At 40.5% G+C, this 25,103-nt stretch overlaps 1 protein-coding gene across 6 annotated transcripts in view; it reads right to left on the reverse strand.

Annotated features, from left to right (window-relative positions):
* The window catches only part of SEMA6A (semaphorin 6A), a 135,007-nt gene that overhangs the window by 10,851 nt on the left and 99,053 nt on the right, over positions 1–25,103 (reverse strand). For 2 of the 6 annotated variants that reach the window (XM_034774668.1, XM_034774669.1), the window contains exons 17-19: positions 24,656–24,676; positions 24,472–24,522; positions 18,042–18,206 (exon numbers count right to left, since the gene is read on the reverse strand). In XM_034774668.1, the coding sequence (XP_034630559.1) occupies positions 18,042–18,206; positions 24,472–24,522; positions 24,656–24,676 (237 nt within the window). Of the gene's footprint in view, positions 1–9,361; positions 9,454–18,041; positions 18,207–24,471; positions 24,523–24,655; positions 24,677–25,103 lie in introns of all 6 variants that reach the window. The other 4 variants (XM_034774674.1, XM_034774671.1, XM_034774672.1 and 1 more) reach the window with 4 other exon arrangements.

Below are 25,103 nucleotides of genomic sequence, written 5' to 3' on the forward strand. Positions count from 1 at the left end.
ATTCCATAAATACAAGGGGCTGAATTCTGACCTCATCTCCTCACATACAACCCCACTGAAGTCAATGGAGGTCACACATGTAACTGAAGGCAAAATCTGCTCCCGTCACTAGAACACATGAAAAAGCTAGCTACCTGTCACCACAAACAATGCATTTTCATTTCAATACCGTTGTTAGCTGTAATCTGTATTAAAAGAGATCTCTATACTCTGAGCTGCACCCCGGACAAACAGGATGACCACACCAAAAGTGAAATGAGACCGCTATGTGGTTATCTCAGCAGGAAGCTGTCGTCTTCTTGTTTCCCAGTATAATGTGGACCAGATGGTAAAGTACTAAACTTAACCGCTGGCAATGGCATACACGGAAATGGAACTTAGAGATGGTAAATGATATATGATATTTTGGCAGGGATAAAGGGAAACTACTAATTGGGTATAAAGTTTCAGTGACTGAATACATCATGGCAGGGAGGCAGCCAATGAGTTGTACCCATTTTAGCTATTTTGAGCTTCACATCTTGACATGATACACTCAGTGGTTGAATGGGATTCAGCCCACTTCCATTCCGCCCTACCTTTCGAATCACTTAAGGTTTTATTGGGAGCTAGGCATAGCTGCACATTGGGCAAGGTGAGCCTGAAAAAAGAGGAAAACCTGCTGTTCACATTTTTTGTTTAGTACCATCTTTTTGTTTGTTGTTTGTGTACCTCTCTCTGCATTAGAGTTAATTAGCACCGCAAAGAGTGGTGGTATTGGTTCAGTATGAATGTTTGTGTTTATGGGCTTTAAAATATAATTTCTGGATACAAAAGAATGGGTTTTCAATATGTGTATTCAAGTGTTAGTGCTGTATTTACATACATTCACATGCTGATAAATTCTATATCAGGTCTGGAAAGCCTCTCAAGGTATTTTTAAGCTTTTTTTTCGCTTCCCTAAATATGTGTCACAAAATAATCTGCTGAAGTTAAACCGCACATCCAAATCTGAGTTGATAGTAGGTATGGGAATAGCCATGGTCTCCAATTTTTTTTTTTTTTTTTTTTTTGCTATTTGATATAATTACTTTGCTTGAAGGAACACTTTCAAGGTCAGGAAGCCCACAATCTCACCCACAACTCATCTGATATCTACCACTCTGGTGGGAGCCCCTCATCGTGGAGACAAATAAGCAACCTGTTTTCCCCCTCCTTCTACTCCTTCTGTTCCACTGGCCCAGTGCAGTTATACTCAGTATCCATTCTCCTGGGCCTGCCAATCTCACCATTTATATATAAGAAAAGTTACTATTTGCCAACAGTTAAAACACTCTTGTTAAAACCGCTGGTAAAGGATAAATTTTTAATGGGGACCACTGCCCTGTTGTTTTCATACAGCTTTGCAAATGCAAGTTTTATGTGATTGATTTCTCTCACTCTCTGAACAACCTATACCAGCAGCCCAGCATTTCTGAGGAAATTCTGCAATATCAAAACAGTGTGCACATATCCTGCAGGGAAGGATGAGGTTAGTTCACAGTTATAAAGTTTTGTATATATTTCATAGCTTTGTAGATTTCAAAGCCAGAAAACTACGAAAAAAATCCAGTGACTATGTGTCTTTGATAACATGAAGTGCAATTTGAAAAGCATTTGCGTTTCTGATCAAGCATAAAGGAGAGACTGTGATTACTAGTCCCTAATCTCAATAGTGGTCCCTCCAAGAAGGGCTTGTTTACTGGTTTTTGAAGGTGTTTTTTTCCTTCTTCCAATTGATCCAAATTAAATGCCCCTACCCCTCCTGATGAATGACTTTCAGCCTAACTCACTATGAAAAAAAGGTGATTGTGTCCGACAAGAGGAGAAGGTGCACATGCATGGCTTTGCTTATAATGAGAAGGAAAAAATGTAATGAATGCTAGTCTTAAATGTAAGGGTCAAATGTAAAAAAACCTCTCCACCATGAGCATTCTAAAGGTCCCAGGTCAGACAGCTGGCATGCTGACCTAAAAAAACTTCCTTAGGCGAGATGTCATTGTACAGTCTTTAATTCAATGGGAGGCATGCAATCCATTTTTAGTGTGCATTATAGCAGCCACATAAATCCTAAAGCATGGGTTTGCTCTATTGACTGTACAACACTGAAGATCTAGCATTAAGGAGAAATATTTTTATAAATAATTTCTCTCTTTAAAAGCTTGTAACGTAGTTATGAATTAAAAGCCCAATCCTGAAGTTCTTATTCAGGCAAATCTTCCACTGAAATCAAAGGGATTTGATTTCAGTGGAAGGTTTGCCTGAATAAGAAGGAAGTGTGTCTGAGTAAAGACTGGAGGCCTGGCCTGTCTCGATTTTTTTATAGTCTGTTTTGTGAGTGGTACCTCCACAAATGAACTAATTTACTGACCTTTTTAAATCTGACATTAGGTTCAAAGTACATATTCCACTGGATCTATTATTTATGAGAGAGAAACTACAGCTCTGAAATCTGTACACTTTAATTTGTCCCAAAGGTTAGACATAAGGCAAGTCCCTACAGTAGAAATTACCTGACACCATTTCCCCCAGTGACTAATGGTATTCAGTGGCTGTTCATTGTGAATTTTACTGATTTTAGTACTGTACTTACTTCTCCCCTTTCACTCTTCACCATGAGCAAAGGTAATTTTAGATGCGTGTGTTTGATAAGAAAAGGCATAACAATTGTGTTTCCTATGAAAAAAATAAAATATGGGCGCTTGCAAAAGATAAAACAAAATGTATAATAAAATTCAAATCCTCAGGAAAATTAATTCCTTTGTAGCTTTTTCTTTGAAGAGAGAAACTTTATGCTGCCTTGCATCTTAAAATACAAGCCTCTTAGAAAAAGTCTAAATTTCTTCTGATGTAAAAGAATCTGTGAGCACATTTTAGGATCTTTCTACAGTGCTTGAGATGAGCTTAAAGATATTTAGCTGCTCTTTATTAGTTTACTTCAGGGGATCGTCTCACAGCTGAGTTGAACTAGATTTACATGTGCTTCTGTGAATATGTATGATTTCAGGGCTCCAGAGTAATTGTTGTAGCATGCAATGTGCATCGCTCATCTTAGCCGTTCCCATTTCACTGCATGTTAACTCCTCTCATGGCACAAAATAAATTGAGCTTTTTTCCTATCTGAAGACAGCAGTAGGCATTATGTATTCTGGGAGGCCTTGTGCCGCTCCCGAGGCAGTTCTTATGTGCAGTGTCAAGAAAAGAGAAGCTGTCACTGAAAAATTCTCTTGCGCTTCTTCTCTTTCCACACAGCCTATTCTGATCTATGACCTCTCTGAACAGTGGGAAAAACTCAAGTTTGCTGAATGTAAGCATAAGTAGCTCTGCATAGCTCTATGAAACTAGAATCTGCTCTGGCTAGCAGACTTGAGGAAGAATCGGGGTTAATTTTTCATCATCATGTGTGTGTGTGACCCAAAATCATAAATTGGATTCCTCATCCACTCCAATCCTCTTTTCAAGTCAAAACATGAAAGTAACATTTTTAAGGCAAGCTACTAGTGTGAATGAAGAGGGCATAGCTGAACTAATTAATGAAGTATCTATTGAATACCCAGATGTTTAATTAATAAGATTGTGCCCTGTACATCAAATCCTCTGAAGTCCATCAAGAATGCTGTTAAGCTGTCAAAAAACTAAAGGACTGATCCTGCAACCTTTTCTCATGCAAGTGGCCCTTAGGTCATGGGGATGGTCCTTGTGCCTTCAACTGGACTATGTCTGTGTATAAGGGTTGCAGAATCAGGCCTTAAGTTAGCTCTGCTCTTGCAAAGAAAGGGTGAAAGGGAAAACTGTTTGAAAATCTGTGAGACGTCTGTGAATCCTTCATATAATTAAAATCACAATATTTATTATGTATTTTGTGATAAAAACCAAATATGATTGTTGAAATTTTAGTTGCTTCTCCGCTAATGGTAAAGGACCTGATCTCAAAGCTTTACTCTAAAGCCTTGTATGTGTGAATCAAAATATATTTTCCTATTTATTGTTCAGCAAAAGGAAAGATTGGATGACTGTGTCTTAGAAATAATCAGAGGACAGAAGCAAGTAGGTGGAGAGGAGAAAATAGTTGGTACATAGGTGATATCACGCTTGTTATTTTTCTCTCCTTATTGCACGCCCTATGACCTTGAATAAATTCAGTGAGTATTAAATCATTTTGAATTTGAAGCAATGCCCACACTACAGAAACACCTCTTTATATCTACACTTCTGTTCCCACTTCAAAATAGAAGACAAGGAGCTGAATTCTATGATCAGTTACACCAGTTCAAATCCAGACAATGGAGTAACAGAAATAATTACAGGTATGCGCGCTCTCTCTCTCTCTCGCACACGTGTGGCACAGGTATGCAATTGAACATTTTCTCTGTTAGACATCCTGTCATGTACTATTCCCATCTATCTCACACTTCATTCTCCAACTGGGCTGGTGGTTCCATCTGCACACTGAAACCCTTTCACCTATGGAACTCTATAAATGGTCAAATTCTCGGTCCTCTGCATTTTTCTACCTTCACCCACTACCTTTAAACTTGTCCACTATATTTATCCTGATGATACTTGCTTATGCATATCTTTTAGCACTTTCAGAGATTCCACACTCTCTATCCTGCCTTGATCAAGTAAACTTTTGCCTTTGATCTAGCTTTATTTTATTAAATATCTCAAATACAGCAATATTTCTGTTGGGTAAGAGGCCCAAACAGAAGCACAACTTGATGGCCTTGATCTTATGCCGTGATTCAGACATGTTTCCCCCCCCCCCATTGCTTATAATGTTGATTCTTGACTCTTATTTTCCTAGATCTCCCACGTCTGCAAATCTGTTTTCACCACTGTATGTCACGGCTTAATTGCTTTGTCTGTACCTCTAATGAAATTCTCATCTATGCCTTTCACTCCTCTGACCTTGACTCTTACACTTCCCTTCTCTATGGCTTCCTGCCTAGTCCCAGGTCTCCAGACTCTGTTATGTGCAGTATGCTCCCAATCGTCATCCTCAAACAATTTCCCCGGCTTTCCATTCATTTCAGGATCCAGTTCAAATTTTCCTCTTTGGATTTCTTGTTTTTGTAAAGCTTCTGTTTCTGTTCATTTTTTAAAATCAACGTTTTCCTCTCCTGGAGGAAAACCTGGCAGCCTGCATGCCATGGAAGTCAACGAGAATGATGGTGTTATACCAAGGTACCTGGTAGGCTTCTTGCATATCTGTAAATGTTCCTTAGGACAGGATGTGGTCTGATCTACTACAGAATTTTCCATGGAGAGGATTTCTTTTTTTGGTCTTTGGAGGTTCAACAAGCTGTTTATTGGTCTCCTTCCATGCCATATAAAATTGCTGCATATTCTGTTTAGGTCTTTTTAATGCCATGTAGGTGGAAGAATGTGGTGGACATGTAGGCAATACATCACATGGGGATAGGCATTCATTTTTATGAAGTTCTCTCAGCCAAACATAGATAATGCCAAGTTATTTCATCTTTGAAGGTCTTGATGTCAGATATTTACAAGGGGGTGCAGTTTTAGCAATATTATCTTAGTTAAACTGTAGATTTGTACCCTGTGGCATATGAATCTCTCAGAGGACCACTGGCATGGAAAATTAATTAGCGTCTTGCTGAATGAGTGCCTAAGCACATCACCTTTGACTTGGCCATATTTAGCAAAAAATATACAGAATGCTGCAGGCTTTCAAGACCTCTTTAAGGCACTGAATGGAAACTAATGTTTTGTGACGATAAAGCAGGATGTCATCTGCAAAAACAGCTATGTTCTTTATTATGGATTCTGATTCCCTAAATCTCTGCAGAGTCTCTGTAGTGCTTGCAAGCGGTTCAATGGTGAGAGCATACCGAATAAGTTACAGAGTCCAAACTTGCTTTTTGCCCCTCTTTGAGAATCATAGAATATCAGGGTTGGAAGGGACCTCATGAGGTCATCTAATCCCCAAATAAATCATCCCAGCCAGGGCTTTGTCAAGCCTGATCTTAAAAACCTCTAAGGAAGGAGATTCCACAACCTCCCTAGGTAACTTATTCCAGTGCGTCACCACCCTCCTAGTGAAATTTTTTTCCCCCTAATATCCAACCTAAACTTTCCCCACTGCAACAGGAGACCATTATTCCTTGTGTTCTGTCATCTGCTCTCACTGAGAACAGTCTAAATCCATCCTCTTTGGAACCCCCTTTCAGGTAGCTGAAAGCAGCTATCAAATCCCCCCATATTCTTCTCTTCTGCAGACTAAATAATCCCAGTTCCCTCAGCCTCTCCTCATAAGTCATGTGCTCCAGCCTCCTAATCATTTTTGTTGCCCTCTGTTGGACTCTTTCCAATTTTTCCACATCCTTCTTGTAGTGTGGGGCCCAAAACTGGACACAGTTCTCCAGATGAGGCCTCACCAATGCCGAATAGAGGGGAATGATCATGTCCCTTGATCTGCTGGCAATGCTCCTACTTATACAGCACAAAATGCCGTTAGCCTTCTTGGCAACAGGGGCACACGGTTGACTCATAGCCAGCTTCTCATCCACTGTAACCCCTAGGTCCTTTTCTGCAGAACTGCTGCCTGGCCACTTGGTCCCTAGTCTGTAGCAGTGCATGGGATTCTTCCATCCTAAGTGCAGGACTCTGCACTTGTCCTTGTTGAACCTCATCAGATTTCTTTTGGCTCAATCCTCTAAGTTGGCTAGGTCCCTCTGTGTCCTATCCCTACCCCCCAGAGTATCTACCACTCCTCCCAGTTTAGTGTCATCTGCAAATTTGCTGAGGGTGCAATCCATGCCATCCTCCAGATCATTAATGAAGATATTGAAAAAAACCAGCCCCAGGACCCACCCCTGGGGCACTCCGCTTGATACCAGCTGCCAACTAGACATGGAGCCATTGAGAGAGTCTGATTGGGTGCCACTCAAATAAAGAATACACATGAAGAAATGTAGAACATGATGGAGGCTCTAAAATGATGTTAGAAATTAGATTTCTCCAGTACTACAAACAGATAGTTCCATAGAACCTATGTAATACTAGAACAGAGGTGGGCAAACTATGGCCCGTGGACCACATCTGGCCCACAGGACCGTCTTGCCCAGCCCCTGCTGTCCCCCTTTCCTTGTAGTTATGCTGCCGTGTGGGCAGCACAGCTGGCTCCAGCGGAGCTGCGAGCTCCTGTCAGTCTGAGCGGCATTGTAAGGGTGGGGGGGAGGGTCGGTTGGATGGCGCGGAGGTTCTGGGGGGGGGCAGTCAGGGGACAGGGAGCGGAGGGGGGGTTGGATAGAGGGTGAGGGTCCAGGGGGGAACTTAGGGATGGGGGGTCCTAGGAGGGGGAAGTCAGGGGACAAGCAGCATGGGGGATTGGATAGGTGGTGGGTTCTGAGGGGGGCAGTCAGGGGGCAGGAAGTGGGAGGGGTCGGATAGGGGGCGGGGCCAGGTTGTTTGGGGGAGGCACAGCCTTCCCTACCCGGCCCTCCATACAGTTTCACACCCCGATATGGCCCTCGGGCCAAAAAGTTTTCCTACCCCTGAACTAGAGCATCTAACGCTACAAGGCCATTATTGTTAGTTTGATGTGATGAATGATGTTTAGTGTTTACCAAATATTATAACCTGTGGCCATCCCTGGACTATAGCCAGATTGGTCAGTTTAAATTAGTAGTGGTAGGGTTAGACAGCACCTTTTGAAAAAGACTCTTTCCCAGTAGTTTATTATTAAATTAATTGATGTGAATGATATTATTTTTTTAAATCCCCCCCTCCCCCAGAGTGCAGTTATACTGGCTTCCAAACTGGAACTGGGTAAGATTCCCTGGTCTGACGAGGGAGAGAACAACTCAAATATCTGTCAGTTGACTCTCTAGAACAGGTTTATGGAACTTGTCACTGAAGCCGTTGGACTTGGGACAGTTGTCATGTGTGAGGTCCCTTACACTTTCTTATGCACATTGATAGCACTGCTTCAAATGATACCGCTTGCTCCTCAGTCTTTTTGTAGGAGTATATGGGCAAGAATAACATAGGGGAGTTTGGGGTTTTTTTAAGAGAATTTTAAAAATACGCCATTTGTTTTCTTCTGTCACAACTGTAAGTATCATAGACAAATCATTAGTGGGATGGCATATTTTTGGAAGCATTCAGGGGTCTTTATTTTCAAATTCAAAAAATCATTGTTGGGCATACAAAAGAGCTGCCTGGGCCCTAGATGTGATAATGTTATCAAGCTGCATTTTCATTTGAGCTGTTGTTTCGTGAAAAATACCCGTCCTCAGTGGTCCTTAAAAGGAGTACAGTTTCTTATCCAGGACTGACTGTTCTGATAAAATAGCTGTACCATATATGAAACAATAATTCTATGCTTTAAATACTTCTCAAAAACTCATGAGGAGACTGCTGTCAACTGCCATTTATTTTAAAATATAGCTTCATATGACAATTTACACCAGCTGAGGATCTGCTCTGATGTTTAGTGAAAAAACGCTCTACTTTTTTAATATGTATAAAAGAGGATTCTCCATTTGTAATTCTGGTCGTTGAGATCCTAGGCTTCTAGCAAGGTATATATTGGTGCGTGAGTTGAGATGAGTATTACACCTATCTTAGAAGCTAAGAGATTTAGAGGGAGAGATTTAACTTTAATATAGCATTAAAATCTCCTACAATGTAGAATTTAGTATTTATTTAAGGGAAATAATTAGTAAATAAATCTGATAGAAAATTGAGAAATTCATCAGGAGAGACAAAGCTGCCTTAACTGTCTATGAAAAATCACTCCAGTGCAGATGAATGCTACTGTAGCATAAGATTGGTGTGGTGGCTCTAATGCCACCTCCTCTTTAGTCAGCCCAGGGAATGTGGCTGGGGCTTCCCTGGATAGTTTTAAGGGTCCTTTGGGGTTACTGGCCACCTTGCATAGGTAAGAGCAACCTTCAAGCAGCTCTGAAATATGGGAAAGTTGTGGCCCAACACACAGCTATGACCAAGATGCAGGGAGCAGTATGGTGGCTTTACACTATCCGCTTCTCCTGAGTTGTGGCTGTGTGCTCCTCGGCCACAGTTGAGGACTCTGGGGACTAGATAGTAAAATTAATGCCAGAAGCTTAGTGATCACATCCTTTTTCACCAGCAATGACTGAAGTACTCAGGGTAAGGGTAAATGGTTTATTGAAATTCTCTTACAAGAAGTTGCTTAGATGCAGCAAATACTTGTTCCAGCCAACTTTATTAACTTTATTGGGGCAGTTCCTCAGCTGGTGTAAACTGCAATGTACATCAGCTGAGGATCTGCCCCATTATGTTTAGAGACATTTTGATATATAGCCTCAATTTAGAGTGCAGAGAACTTACTTACATTTTTAGATGGTTAATTCCTTTAATAGTCGAAATACAGAATTTTAGCAACTGCAAAAGAGTTGTGGTGGGAGGTTGTATTTTGTTTCATGGCTGTAACAAAGGAATTCTTGGGTAAGTAATCGCCGCTATGAACAATGTTGCTTCTAGGTGAGCTAGTGGATGGTTAATCTATTGTAAACTTATTAAATTACATTTCTAAATTTAACAGTATTCTTAAATATAATTATTATCATAGTGCATATGCACAAGATGGCTGAATGAAACTGCACAGGCTCCTCATCCCTCTGCATTTCAGTCAGGCTGCTGCTACTTCTTTCTCCTCCATGGGAGGGATGGTGGGGGGAGAGGAAGGGGCATTGAGAGCACAGGAGAGACCGTCTCTTGGCTCTCAGATGTGCTATCCAATGCCACAGCGCCTGATACCCACCAGGAGCAATTGCAGGGAAAATCCTGCTCAGACCCTGCAGCCTGAAGTACTTTGCTGAATCAAGGACATTTGTAGGAGAGATTGCTTATCAGGTGCAATGCAACTGGCTTTCTGTGTTTAATATTAAATAAAATAAACCATGGCAAAATGTGAATTATGCTACTTAAACTTTCATAATTAAGTGTGTTAGTCATTAATCAGGAAACTAAGATACATCCTTGAGTGAAAGAAGACATCTAAATTTATCTCTTTTTTCATAATCCTAATCAAGTGTAAGGATCAATAGTTCGGAATTTCAGCAGAGAAAGGCTATTGAAAATGGTCAGGGCAAGTTTATCGCCATGAAAAGAATGGAAGTGGTATTTCATTTAGGATTATGCAATTAGTAAATAATCTGTAGGCTATATGGAAAGTGTAGGCTGCTCTCAATCAACACTTGGGTTGTCATAAAATTATTACAGAAGATGTTCTCTATTAATTAATATAATCACTGAATCTAAGCACATACTATATAACTAATAAGAAAAATGAATTATTCAAATAGCTTTAATTTAACAAAGTATTGCCATTTTAATTATATACTGGCATTAATTTAACACAAAAAAGTTCTTTAAGACTCATTTTAGAGTTATGTTATTTGCTCTAAAGTGTCTTTGAATTTTAGAGCCTTTTCATGGTTTTTAAGTTGGAAAGTCCAGATTCTCTCCTGGAGACCTGACCTCTTTGTGCTGCCTGATAACCCCCCAATTAGCATAAAGCCATTATAATTATCATAGAGCTGGTGTAGTCAGCACTTACATCACTGCCTCCAACTGTTCGCTGGCCATTTTCTGATATTGTGATGACCGTGTGGGGCCACAGCCCAGTTAATGTACTTTACAGCCATTCCCAATCTGAAAATATTTCAGGATTAGTGTAGAACCGGCCCCAGAATCAGAAAGTCAAACCCTTTGTGCTCCATCATGCAGCTGCCCCGATAGCAGAGTGCAGCTGCGAATGTAGTCCTTGAGGAAATATATCTGGTACCCTGATTCTTGCTGAATTGGATGCAGCATCTTTTGCTGCAAAGATGGAGAAAAGTCCTGTGTCAATTGCAGTTTTTCCCTGGTGGAGGGAGATCTTTATTTCTTGCTCCCTGAAAGAGGGGAAAACTCTAATTCTAAGAGCTTTTTTCTGAATGGACCCCCCAAGCTACTACAGCTAAAAGTAAAAAGGCAAAACCTTAAAAATAGAGCTTGTCAGTTGTCAAATGTGGCTACAATGGATTGCAGGCTTTTAAAGCTATGTAAGTGGATAATTACAGGTTGGGGGAGAACTCGTCTCCTGAAGCCACTTTTGACACCTGATGAGCTCCGTTTTTAATGTTTTACTTGTAGATCCAGTAGTTTGGATGTTCTTTCAGATAAAAAGCTCTTTTTTTCCCCACTCTTCCAGGGAGACCCAGAAGTCATGTTAAGTTGTCAGCTTTTGTTTTCATATCTTCATCTTTATCCTCGGAGTAGGCTGACAGGTTTCTGTTGCTATTTGAGCTGATACATACATTGTTACTGATGGTTCCTCAGTTGTTAGACCAATTAGCTGGAAGGGTAGATGGATTTCATAATTAGCTAAGAAAGATTGTAGAACTGTTTTGATTTAAAATTAATTACTGTGGTCAAGTGTAAGGCAATTCCGTGTATGATCTTGGTTACCAGATACAGCGTTTTGCAGAAAGCATGGTTCTCGGCTGTCTTCCTGATCTTCTCCCATCTTTTAGCGCTGAGAGTTTTGCTTTCTTTCTTACAACTCCAAAAGGAGTCCACATATTGTTTAGAAAGCTTTGATTGTATCAGTTGGGGAATCAATTATTTTGTGATTCAAATGAAGATCTAAAAGAGTTTCAGCCAGGAGCTAAGGGAGATGCTACTAAATTGTTATTCTGCATTACATGACCGCCTCCCTCTTTCGGTTTAAAACTTATTCATGAACCTCGTATCTCTCATCTCCTCTGCTTACCTTGCAGTAGTCTGCTCTCTTTCCCTCCACCATCTGTCAGATATAGTCTTGAGAACGTTTCATTGAAATAAAGTCTTAAGACAGTCTATTGTCTGGAACAGCCTTCCTTCATCTCTCTCTTGTATCAGTTTCCCATCTCATTTCCACTTTCAGCTGAAAATGTTTCTTTTCCTCTCTCACCTATACCCCTTAATTTCTGTCTCTTGCTATTAATTATTACCCTTCTGTGACTACTGTTATTCTACCATGTTTTGGTCTAGAGTTGCGATGAAAGATGCAATAGGCGAAAAAATTATATTGTATAATTCTGGACACACAGCAGAAGTGTCATCAGTAAAAGCCTCTCCACACTGCTCTGCTAATGTGCCTAAATCTGAACTGCAGAGACCACTTCTTGAGGTGTTAGGATAATTCAGCTTCCAGCTCCATTTAGCTGTCAACCCTTTTGCTGAGGCTGCCAGTTATGATCGTGGCTTTTGCAATGAGGACACCTGTCCATTAGGAACTGCACTGAGACCATTAACTCCATTTATATGGTGATTATATTGTTAGTACTGACCTGGTTCGCAGTCAAACTGGAGTCGAAAAGCTCTGAATCCCATTGCCAAATCCCCAAGCCATCCAATTCCCCAAGACAAGCCACTTATTAGGACTATTCCAGACAAGCATTTGATTATTTTAAAAGAAAATTTCTTACAGCTCCGATGAAGACCCATTATGTGACAAACATGAATACTATTCCTTTTATAAACGTGGCTGTTTACAACAATTTGATGCTAATTCACTTAAGAACATTTTAAAGAAAAAAAAATCTATTGGGTTTTGTTAGGAATAGGTTCCTCTAAACAACCTCTACTTAAATTCAAATGTGAAAAATAATTATGTCTTAATCTACATGGAGATACATAAAAGATTTAAACAGACTAAATCCTGCATAATCTCAAGACACTTTACTGAAATCCCAGTATGGAATAGAATATTACTTGGATTATAACTAACTTCATTTCAAACCTCTCTCCACCAACTGCCGATAGATGCTGGAGAAGCAATGAAGATACAGATAGTCAGGGCTGATTCTCCACTCTGTCACACTGTTTTTATATCTCTGTTTTAATTGATTGCAGTCTAGGAATAGAGTTCCACCAGCAGAGTAACAAATTAAAGGGTAAGCCCTGACTGTCTTTATTTTCACTGCTTCTCCAGCATCTAGGTTCTGTTTTTCGTAGTTAGAAATGTTGTGAAACTGAAGTATTGTACAGACAAGGGTTTGGTTTTGATCAGGGATACTAAAAACAGGTATCTAGAGCAACAGGTGTAATTGTAGTGCTTACTCCAGTCATGTACATCTTCAGTACAAGTCTCCTTCCTGGCTCCCTGGAAATGATCGTGCATGCTGCTACTTTGTTGATTAAAGTGAATTTTTAGCAAGGGTCAGTCACTTCTGATATTCCCATAACTATGACTGGCTAAGGAATATTTTGTTGACCTTGGAAATTGAAAAGACAACACTGAACTCAAAGGATGATCTGGACAAATTCTGTGCTACACAGAATCCACTTCTGAGTTGTTACAAAATGGCAGCAGGATAATAAGGAATTCCCCTACCGCTCTTTTGTAAACATGTTTGGAATCCTTCCATACCTTGAATAAATCAAAATAAATTCATGTAAAAATAGAGTAAATTTAAATGTACTCTCTGGGCCAAATTCACCCATGCTGCTAAGGGGTACAGCGTCATTAGCCTCAATTTATACAAAATGAAGCTGAGCCTCCATCTTTACTGTAGGTTGTTATTGTTTTCATTTCAATGTGAACAGGATTTCAGTAAATAACCATTAAAACCCCAGTTGGATTTCTACCTTCTCAGTCCCTCCTATCATGACAGTAGCTGAAACCTCACATAATTTTGGGTCTTTGGAGCAGAGTCTGGCTTTATTTTTGTGAACTCCCCAGGCTAAGTATAGTGTCAACACTCAGCAAATCATTCAAATAGTAGTAATAATAGTAACAGCACTACCTTATTCCTGCAAAAGGGAATGTTTTCTTTTAGACGGACTCTTGAAATGTAAAATCTTTGCCCTCCCTGTGGCTATTAGCTGACTACTTCAGAATGGTGCACAGAAACTCTGTGACAGAGACAGGTTTGAAAATATTGTTAAGAGAAGCTGAAAAAAGGAGGTTCCAACATATATAATATTTACAGTTGCATCCCTGACAGCCTAATTAATGTACTGGCTACTCTTGTCATTTGTACACCTCACCTCTTATTTTGAATCAGCTTTGTACTATTATTGAGGTGTAGACACTGAACAAAAAGTTTGTTAAGAGAGGAAAGGTGTCAGGGTCACCTAACCATGCAAGAGACAAATATTAAAACTGCTAAAAATAACCCCTGGACTTTAATCTTTCAGTGGACTAAGCAGTTAACTCCTCTATTGCTTGAATTAGACAGAATAAAAACTGGCAAAACCAAGAAAGTAGAAGCCACGACTGCATCTAATTTATGAATCTGATTAAAGGGCAGGCTCCAACCATCTAGCAAGTGAGAGAGAAAACAGAGTGTTTACTGTGTTTGTGTTAATGAATCTAGGACTTGAAAGATATCAGGCATTTCTAAAGAAAGGCAGCAAGGACAGAAGACAGTAGACAAGGGCCAGTAGGGTAACGAAGGGCAAGGTCAGTTACGGTTGAAGAAAATTACTTCATTTTCTTCATTTATACCCTCTAATAGATTTATGTATCTACTCCCCATTTTGTTAGTAGGACCATACATAGATACAGCACTGTCGTACGATTCAAAGTGAACAGGGTAAAGCCTTGGAATATTCCACACAAGGAGCTTGGTTTTATTACTTGAGGGAGGGAGACTAAGTACAATGGCAGCAGAAGGGAAGGTTAGACTGCAAGGTGAGGAGCTACTGTTTTGACAGAGGTGAGAAACACAAATAATTAAATTAAAACACAGCAAGAAAAAACAAACAAAAGCACACTCTGGAAATGTGTTCTTTTTGGAGAGGGCTGGGAGAAGAAAAAATGGTGGAGTTTGCCAATCGCAATTAATTTTTCATTCTGCAATATCAATGACAGATTATTCAGTGGCCAAAATGAAAAGGCCATTGGGATGGCAACAAACAGCTCCTACTCTATGAAGTGCACTACACATTTTCATTTTGGCAAGAAATGTGAGGTATCTCAGAAACAACAATTCCAGAGTATATTTAGCTACTAAAGCTGTGGCACACAAATGTCACATTCCCATGAGTCAACCCATTTAAAGAACCCCCTCTTTGCACCCCCGCAGATATTCCCCAAGATGCCTGTGCTGAATTAACAGCTGAACATATGGATGTGACATCATCAAGGCACCAGTGTCACAGAAAATAAAGTAGCAAGTGGTTTCAGTAGAATTAGAGTGAAGTCGTTTGTGAGTGCAGGAAAAGAAAGAAAATACCTTCCAAAGGAATAAACACAACCACACCACACAGCACTTTGCAAAACAAAAGGAAAATGTTAAAAACATAAAAGAGATTTTTGTTTTTTTTTGTAAACGTGTGAAGGGAAAAAAAACACACAGTGAAACAAAACCAAAAAACTTTATAAATGAATATTAAACGTAACCTTGTTTGGTTTAATTTTGCATAACAACTCATTCCTTTGCCCTTTAAAATATTGGATCAATAGTAATTTTGGACCTAACTGGGGTCTGATTGGGCAAGGCAAGGAGTAACAGCACACAAGTACATGGTAATGGTAAACAACCATGCGGTCACCTCTGCCACCATTGTTTGTGTGTAGACTACTTCCAGCTTTATCAATATTCATCATTAAGCCCCAACGAATGCATGATATTTAAATGACCCTGTCAAGTGCTAAGAAGACTCTTTGGTAACTGTCGCTCCCTGGGGAGGTAACTATACAGTGCAAGCTACCTCATCAGTCAGTGACTAGAAGCAAAAAGGCTTACAACCCAACAGCTATACATTTATTAATATTTTTACTGTGCGCTCTTCTGAAAGCTGCTCCTGGCATACAAGATGCTTTTAAGAAGTAGCCTTCTGACCATTAAGAGTACTGCTGTGCAAAACAGTTGTGATGCATGGAACCACACATAACAAATGCCATTAATATTAACATACACCTCTGCATTCCTCCCTGGCACATTAATGACCAGATTCTCCACTGGTGTAATTCATCATATCTTCATAGACATCAATGGAGCTACACCAATGTCCACCAGCTGAGGAGCTGGCTAGCCCCCAGGCGTTATCCTTTCCCCATTACAGATACAGGCCTAGTTAAAGGTAAACACATCTGTCTAAGTGGATGGGAGGAGGCCAACACTTTCTCTTGGGGGTAGTGTAGTAGAGAAGGAACAGAAGCACTTGCTCAAAATGGTGTGTATTATCAAGAGGGATGAACAAAAAGAAGCCAATTACTTATCTGCCATTTGCAGTGTGCCAGATTTATTGACCAGAGAAATTAAGGATTCAAGGTAAAGCACATATTATCATTTTGAGTCATTTTGTTTTGCTTTCTTTAAGTACATGGCAGACAGAAAAGCAAACATTTCTGCAGCTGTTACCATAGCAAGAACTAATTGCTTTTACAATAAATCAAAGCACAAGGCCCATAAAGGCAGGGTGGCCCAGCAGCAATGTATGAGAAGCTTGCAGGCTCATGAAGGATTACTACAGCCACTTGTCAAGGGTTTCACTTTGGAGTAATCCCAAACTCTGAGGTTCTGATTGATGTTTACTACCATAATATTGGAGTGAGAAGAGATGGGCCAATCAAAGAACTAAGACAAAGAAATGAATGTGAAGATGGGGTCTGCAGGAACCAGCAATTACTTATTGGCAGAAGCATGCTCTTATATTTAAGGCACAGGATGAGAAATCAGAAGTCCCAGAGTTCTATTTCATGCTGCAGTCTTCCTGGATGTTCGGCAAGTTCCTTATGTCCAGATTTGTAAAGGTATTCAGGGGCCTAAAGATGCGGATAGACACCTAGTGGGATTTTACAAAAGCATTGTTTTCAGGGGGTGTTGAGCACCAAGAGCTAGATTCACAAAAGGACTTACATGTCTTACTGCCACTTTAGGTGCTAAAGTCAAACATTTAGCAGCCACTGAGATTATCAAAACCTCCCCTTAGCTGCTGCGTAATCCTGCAGGTGCCTATGTTTCTGCCAGTAACGCTTCCTCAGCACCTAAGTTCCTACTAGTTCACGTGCAAAATTGCTCAACTCCTGGTGCCACCTTGATGCTCATACCTGAGCCATGGTGGGATGCGCAAGTGAGGCGTTCTCCATCCATCTCATCTGCCGGGCATTCTCAGAGCATGCCTATCCGATCAGGACCCATATAGAAGACAGCTGGGGGCTACCTGATCAAGAATGTTTGGGTCAGGCTGGCTGGTGTGAGTGTTCTAGAATACCCAGACACTCCCCTGTCACTTAGGAGACCTGTTTTCAAATTCCCACTCTGCCTGATTTGAAACGAGGACTTGGCCTCAGGTCTCGGTGAGTGCTCTAATCACTCACTATTAGGGCTATTGGTATAAAGGTGGGGAGATCTTGCTCTCATGAGAAAATGGCGAGCCTGGCTTAGGTTCCTAACTTCAAGAGAGGGTTTACCTGGAATCCCAAATGGAGCCAGGTGCTTCCCTTTGGCCCAGCGTTAGATGCCTACCTAACTTTGAGCAGCAGGGCCTAAATTGCATCCCCCGTCTCACCATTTCCTATTGGCTTGCAAAGGCAGCTCTCCATTCAGCTTGTGGCTTCTGAGAATCTCTTTTTAGATGCCTAACGCTCCCTATGCATTGTATAAGAAGCCTGGGCACCTAACTCATGCCTCAGTTTCCCTATCTAACTTACAGGGCGATGAGGCTAAATTAATTACAGTATGTTTTAAACCATTGGATGGAAGGCACCATGGAAGCTCCGTGTGTTAATGATAATATAAAGCAGTGGAAGTGGCTCATCATTAACTCATGAAGATCACGCTTAAACAGGGTTAAATCCACACTTCCCCAGTCACACATAGTCTCACTCACATTTGTTTTGTGTGGTTTCCTTAGTCAATGAATATCGAGAACTAAGTCTAAGATTGGTTATTTTGTTTCCGCCTTTCCAATAAGCTTTTAATTACAGTGCAGGAGTTTTGTTACAGGCTACCATGATCCAGCTGGAAGCAGTTAGTTACACTGTAGTCACTCCCTCCTCCCCTCCACCACTGGATTCATTTCCAAGGCCTTACCCTTCTTGTCTTGGTGATTATGGGATGAGACTGCTGCATATGGATCTGTGTTTTCAGATGAGCCAACCGGATCCTTCCAATCCAGCATACGTCCCCTAGTATCATAACCCTCTTGAGCTGGAGAGTCAGAAGTGGTGGTGCTTGGAACTAGTGAACTGGAGTGGCCTGTATTTACATTACAAATACAATTAGGGAAGACACCACACATTAGTCACTCAGGAGCATAAAATAAGCATTGTTTTTTGTGAATGCTGGAAGGGTTTCTTGAAACCAAGCAATGTTTCAAAAGCCTTTCACAACATTGCCCAAAGGAAATGTAGCATCTGAATCTTTTGCAGCTGTGAGAAAAACTACTTTCTGAGTAGTCAGAGCAGGCATGTGTGTGCCTGTGTCAGTGGGAGACATGGGCCTTGACTACAGTTAACACTTCACTGGTTTACCTAAAGGTTTTGGTTAAAACTGATTGAGTTGAAATGGTGCCGTGGGCATGCTTTCTACAATTTCAGTCCAGTTAGCTTAATTCAGTAGGGTGTTGAGCTAAAACAATATGAGCCTGGTTTACACTGAATTAAGCATGTCCACACTGTTTTAAGTTAATTGATTGTTTTAAACCAACTTAAAGTGAAACTGGTGAAAATTTACTGTAGACAAGGCTGCTGTTCTTAAGGAGAATGACAGCTTAACTGTAGCAGGGATAGGGCAGCTGATCCCTGCCTCGTGCTCTCAGGGGCAGGACAGATTGTCCAGGACCTGACCATGTTCTCATGATGGTATCAATTTTCTGAAAAGCCATAAGCTCCATGATTCGCTAACACTACTTTAATACTCTGGAGTGGTCTCTGCCCAAATGGACGCATTAGCATGATCAAAAGGGGGTCCCTGTAATGGGAGTAGGAGTGCTGGCAAAAAAACAGATAATTGGGTCCTGGCTCCACTCACCTGATCTAGATCAGGAACACAAGTGTCAATACCCCTGTCTCATGACCATGATCTACTGACTCTAGTGGCCCCTGCAGCAGTCTCCAGGTGAGATTTGCCTCCCCCCCCCTTTAAGGATAAAACACTATTTTTTAAAAAATCAATCCAGGCACCTTCAAACCTTAATTTGTTCCTGCTTAAGAAAAGCTTTTTTCACGCTGTTTATTTGGCTCCAAACCACATTGTGTTTTCTATGCAGGCTACTGCAATTTACCGTGCACTACAGGAGACATAATCTTAAATCTTATAGTTCCATGGAGTTTTATAATGATTCTGCGATCATTATTGCTGTTTTTAACTATACAGCTTGTGGCAATCACCTTTTGACATGGTTCAGATTAACAAACATGTTCATGAGACATGGCCAGCCAGGCACAAGGCAATATTCACATGAAGTGGGATTTAGTTGGGATATGGTGGAGAACTGATCTGTGTGGGTTAAATAGTCCTTTATCCACCTCACAAGGTTGAGTTGCAAATGAATTCAGTGAAAAGGCAGCAGCTCTATTAAGTTCCTGCTATGATGTAAAAGCGCTCTACTGAATATTAATTATTGTGGAGAGACAGAAAATGTCTCTGTGCCTCCCTATATTTTTGAGGAGGTCCTTTGAGTCATCACATAGGGTTACACACAGCAGCACTTTGAACAATGTTTAACACAAGACATGCATGTAACTATTGCCTGTATTTAACTGATACAATTTGCAGGAAAGGAGGTCAGCTCTAGTGTTTTTACCATGGATCTAGTCTTGAGATGCTACAGCTAATCATTAACAAGATTAATTTAGCAGTGTACCCCAGGCTGAAGGATGATACTGACAAGGGCACTGTATTATTCTTTAATCTATCATGACAGGAAGTGTGGTTCCACTATCTGTCTTTCTAAAATACTGCAAATTAGAGGCTTCATTTTGTTTAAATAAGCTTTTTTTAATTTTGCTTAAATAAAAAAAGAGAAGCTAAGTGGTTATCCACTTCTAAAGATTTCTATAAAGCCAAGAGCATTGCTGGAAATATTGGTAACAGTTACATGGATGGATTCTGAACCAAATTTGCTGTCTTGTCTCCAAGAATTCCAAACAGCTGCCTCTATGCAAAGGGACTAGTATGGAGCCAGCTACTGAAAATATGTGCCTTCTTAAACTAGGAATATACTGGAACTGTAAGGCTTTTCGACCATACCATTTTATGCCAATAGGCTCCTGTGCTCATCCCAAAGAAATAACAGAAGCAACGGGACAGAAACAACCTAGAAAGTGGAAGTTATGAGCTTCCATGCTTCTTTTCTCTAAATACAAAACCACAGTGCCAGTATTCATGGGGTTCCAGACTGCAAGTTGACACCCTATTCAACCACTGCAATACTGTACAATATTTGATCAGCCCTACAAATAATGCTGCACTCAACATAAGAAAGCAGTTAGTCCTAGCTTGATAAGGACTGAGGAGAAAGCATTGCCAAATAGCAGTCATAATTTATACCTGTATTTGATATGCATTTTGTGCCCCCATCTCCATGCAGACACTTTCAATTTAGCTGTGTTCAAGGGGCAATTTTATGGTAATGCAATAAGTATAGTTAAGGAAAAACATTTCTTAATACGGTAATCTAGGGGAAAGATATGCCTGAGGGACACATTCTTTACAAAAAGTGTTCCTGAACCATATGCTACAAATACATGGAGAACTCCTTGTAATAGAAATCTATAGCTATATGATGATATTAATGTGTACCAGATGGCAGTTAGGTAGAGAAGTGTTTCACACAAATGCAAGAAATCAGTCTATTCACTCTGTTACTAAAGTGTTGGTATAGTATGCATTGAGAAATGATTTTCTACATGTAGCTGAGAGACATTTGCTTCCATCTGAGCGAGGGGCAGCAGCAGATTAGAACATCATAACCTTTCCCACTTGGATTCAGACTGGATCCTGCAAACACTTACTGCTGGGCACAAAGTTTTTTCCCCTGAGTCAGGGGCGGCTCTATGTATTTTGCCGCCCCAAGCACAGCAGTCAAGCGGCTTTTGGTGGCATGCTGCGGGAGGTCCGCCGGTTCCACGCCTTTGGTGTACCCACCGCTGAATTGCCGCTGAAACCGCGGGACCGGCGGACCTCCCGCAGGCATGCCGCCGAAAGCAGCCTGACTGCCGCCCTCCCAGCCACCGGCAGGCTGCCCCCCACGGCTTGCCACCCCAGGCACACGCTTGATGCATTGGTGCCTGGAGCCACCCCTGCCCTGAGTAGTCTCATCGTGCCCTGTGAGTGTTGACACAATTAGTCCCTTGTGAAATTCAAATTTACGATGGTGCACTGCATAGGCGTATGTGTTACTTAAGCACTGAAAATAACGGTTAAAAGTGCTGCATAGGCTTAGTGCTGCCCCTCTGTGCAGGGGTGACTCACTCATTGTGATGATTGTTCCTCAGCAATGACTGTCATATGTAATGTAATATGCCTTTTTCTCAAGTACACTAAGGCTACTTTATTCCACGCTGCCTGCTTAAAGTGACCTTAAGTTATATTTACACCCACTTTAAAGCCTTTTTACACAACTACAGCAATGCAAAGTGGCTTTAGCATAATGGGAACCAGGCTCAACAGCTCTATTTTAACATGGCTTATGTTTAAAAAATGTCTAAAGTTACTTCCTCATTAAGATTCTCCTGTTGTTTTAAACTACCCCCATCTGAACAACTGCAGATGTATGGTGCTCCTCAAGTACTGATTTTGAAAGCAGAAGTTTAAGGACACATGCTGTTTGAAAAAAAATGATTTAGTGATTAATTTGTAAAGCTTTTCGTTTGCAAGTCTGTAGTCACAATAATACAGCAAGAACAAGAAAGCAGATATAACTAGAGAAGTGCGTGTTGAGGAATTTGGAAGCTGTAATATGGTTAGTGTCTGTGAGCACTGACGATGAGTCAGAAGAACTGTATTTCTGTAATTACAACTCATTCTAACCATGTTTTTATGAAATGAAGAGATGATTTTTTTAACTTTAACACAGTGTCGGGGATGCAATATGGATTTGATAGTTGCTCTAATATGCAAAAGGTGTTAAGACTCCAGAGATTAAGATGCTCCACACACTATCCTATTAACAACTATAGCAACCTAATTAGACAATTAGAGGGAAAGGCTAAATCAATACTACAGAGGGAGAAAGGAATGTGGCTAGGGGGTAAAATAAGGGCCCAATTCACTAAAAATTGATGTTTCCAAAAGTAATTAAGTTGCATACAATTTTGCACAGGGGAAAGCTTGCTTTAAGCTAAGAATCCTAGCCTTTCGTCTAAATATGTGGTTTTTGTTCCATATATAGCTGACCTTCATGGAGTGGCCTTCTGCATGGAAAAATGAATGTGCATGAACAGTTATCGATATGAGCTTTGCACTTTATCACTTGTTTACAGATGATCATGCGAGGCTGCCCCATCTGCCAAATTCAGGAGGATGCTGATGCCAAGAATACAAAGATTAAGGGCTTGACTCTCTTCTCACTTTCACTGGCATAAACTAGGAGTAACTCCAGTAAAGTTTGTGGAGTAACAATGGTGTAAAACAAGTATGAGAGGAAGCAGCCCTAAGCCTTCTTGTGACTCTGGAGTTTCAGATGCCTTTGGAGATAGATATATATCCCACAAGCTCCAAACGCATCCTGAGCATTCATTTGATTGACATGCTCATATATACCAGCATTCTAAGGTTCTAGCCATAATGAAATGCCATTTAATTTTGCATTTAATTATGTTCAATAACAGTCAAATGCACTGTTTATATAATTTTAGTTAAAGTGGGTATACTTTTCTTCTCATGCTAAAATGACTTATTTGGCTCAGTTAAAATACCAAACATAAGTGTGTTTATACAGTGAATTGTTAACATGAGGCTGTTTTTTACTGTATGTTTGTGAGTTTTCTCTCTTCATGTACGAGATTTTTGTAACCCCCTTTTCTCTGGTAGTTTGAGCGCAAAGCAGGAGGGAAGAAGGACTGTCAACTACATCATAATGTCACCACTTGTATTTTAACTACGACACCAATAAGAGAAATTCACTGATCTAATGACTGCATATCAGGATTTGGCCCAGGCATGTCATTAGTATTAGGTGACAGATAAGGTGTGATTGGGACTTAAAGTTAGCACTGGGTAGCATTTCTCCATAGTCCCAGATAAATAAGATCCTTTTTTGAAATGTTAATGCAATAAATCAGTTTGGGAGAGGGAGATACAGACATCAGAGTGATTTTTTTTTTTTTTTTTTTTTTAATACACACACCCTTTGGGGCTGTGATGCTTCTCCCTGAGGGCCATCTTCATGACTCTTTGGTCAGGTGAAAAAAGCAGCTTCCACCACAGTCCAAAACCAATAAGATGTCTCTCCACAGCCCTGCTGTAAAGCGTTGTTTCATATGAGTGGGAGTACCAATGCATTTGCCAGTCAAAATATTTTTGAACATCAGTGCTTTACACAGGGCAATTTTTTTTTTCAGACTCAGAAACATTACTATTCGTCAGTTACTGCTATATGCTTTGGAAGAATAACACTGAAAACACTTGCAGATGCAGAGCATGTGCTAATTTTGTCCCAATTCTGATCTACTTTGTTCGTCCAGGGCTTGTTAGTCCAGTGCTGCCTGATAAGAGTCTGATCACTAAGCCCCAACCCTGCCACACTGAAGTCAATGGGAATATGCCATTGCCTTAACTGGGAGAAATACCATACGTCACTCACAGCCTATGGATATCTGCCATTGGAGGAAGATCTGTTGTGGAAGCAATGACTAACTCTTTGGCTCTGGAAGTTAGAACTTTCTAGTGTGAAGCCCTTTGTTTTCAGATGGCTTGCTGGGAGCAGGCAACACCAGGAAGTTAGGGAGTTACATAGAGCATGGAAGCACCAGAAAGAATAAGGCAGTCCAAAAGTTTGGAAGCAATTGAAACCTTCATGTTTCAGGGCATGAGCCAACCTCTAACTAATGAGGCTTGCAAAGAAATTTTCCTTATGGATAGGTTATTCCATAACTGCCCGAGGCAGGGGTTTCTTTCTCCTTTCCCTAAAGCATCTGGTACTGGCTGATGTCACAGACAGGATACTTGGCTAGATGGACCTATTTTCCTACCTATTTTTCCTCAGCGAATAGACAAAATGTATTCACTGTACCATGTACTCTATCTAGATGTTCTGGTGAAGCATGCTTGGGTCAGCTTGGTTAAAAGTTCTGAATCTGGAGTACCATTAAGACTGGCCATAAATTGTTTTAGCTCAATTAAGTTAGTTTTGGTGCAAGATAGAAAATTGTATGTCGAAAAGCACAAATAATCCTAAGATTAGTGAATCAGGCCCCAATAAAACAAAACAAAAAAGACAAAATTCTATTGGGCAATGGGGTCTACCAGCTAACACTAGGACCCTACGGAGAATTTTTAAAAATATCAATAAACTGACCATACACTGTGTTGTAAGATATTTCATGAGCTGGTGAAGGAGTTGAAATGGCTATGAAAAAAATAAATTAGGAAAAAACATTATAGAAAAATCAAGGCATGACAATATTTAAAAGGTTAGTAAGATGATCCCTCCAAAATTGAGCAGCACAGTTAGGAAATGATGTGACTAAGAACTTCCTTACCATTCAGTGCTACAAAGGAATCTGAAAGAAAAACAAAAACAAGAGGTAAAAATCATTGTTTCTCACACAGTGTTAAGTACTTGCTACTAAAAAAACCTCTTATGCTTCTGTTATTTAATTGTACTGTGTCAATGCCCAAGTGCCCCAATCAAAATTGGAACACCAATGTGCTAGATGCTGCACAAACATAGAAGACCACCACAGTGTCTGCTCCAAAGAGCTTACGAGCTAAAGCCTCACTCCTTCGAAGACAACTGTGCAAGCAAACCCCAGCCACCACATGGCTCTCTTTGCAGGATCAAGTTCCAAGAAGTGAATTTCACCCAATGTGCACAGCTTGATTCTGAATCATTTCTCACCCTTCTTTGAGGTGACTGATGTCAGATATCCCCCACTGCCATTCAACCTGGCCAACTGTTATTTGGCCAATTTCTTGTAACCATTGCAG

Source organism: Trachemys scripta, chromosome 6 (assembly GCF_013100865.1).
Source record: "Trachemys scripta elegans isolate TJP31775 chromosome 6, CAS_Tse_1.0, whole genome shotgun sequence".
NCBI classification, from domain to species: domain Eukaryota; kingdom Metazoa; phylum Chordata; order Testudines; family Emydidae; genus Trachemys; species Trachemys scripta.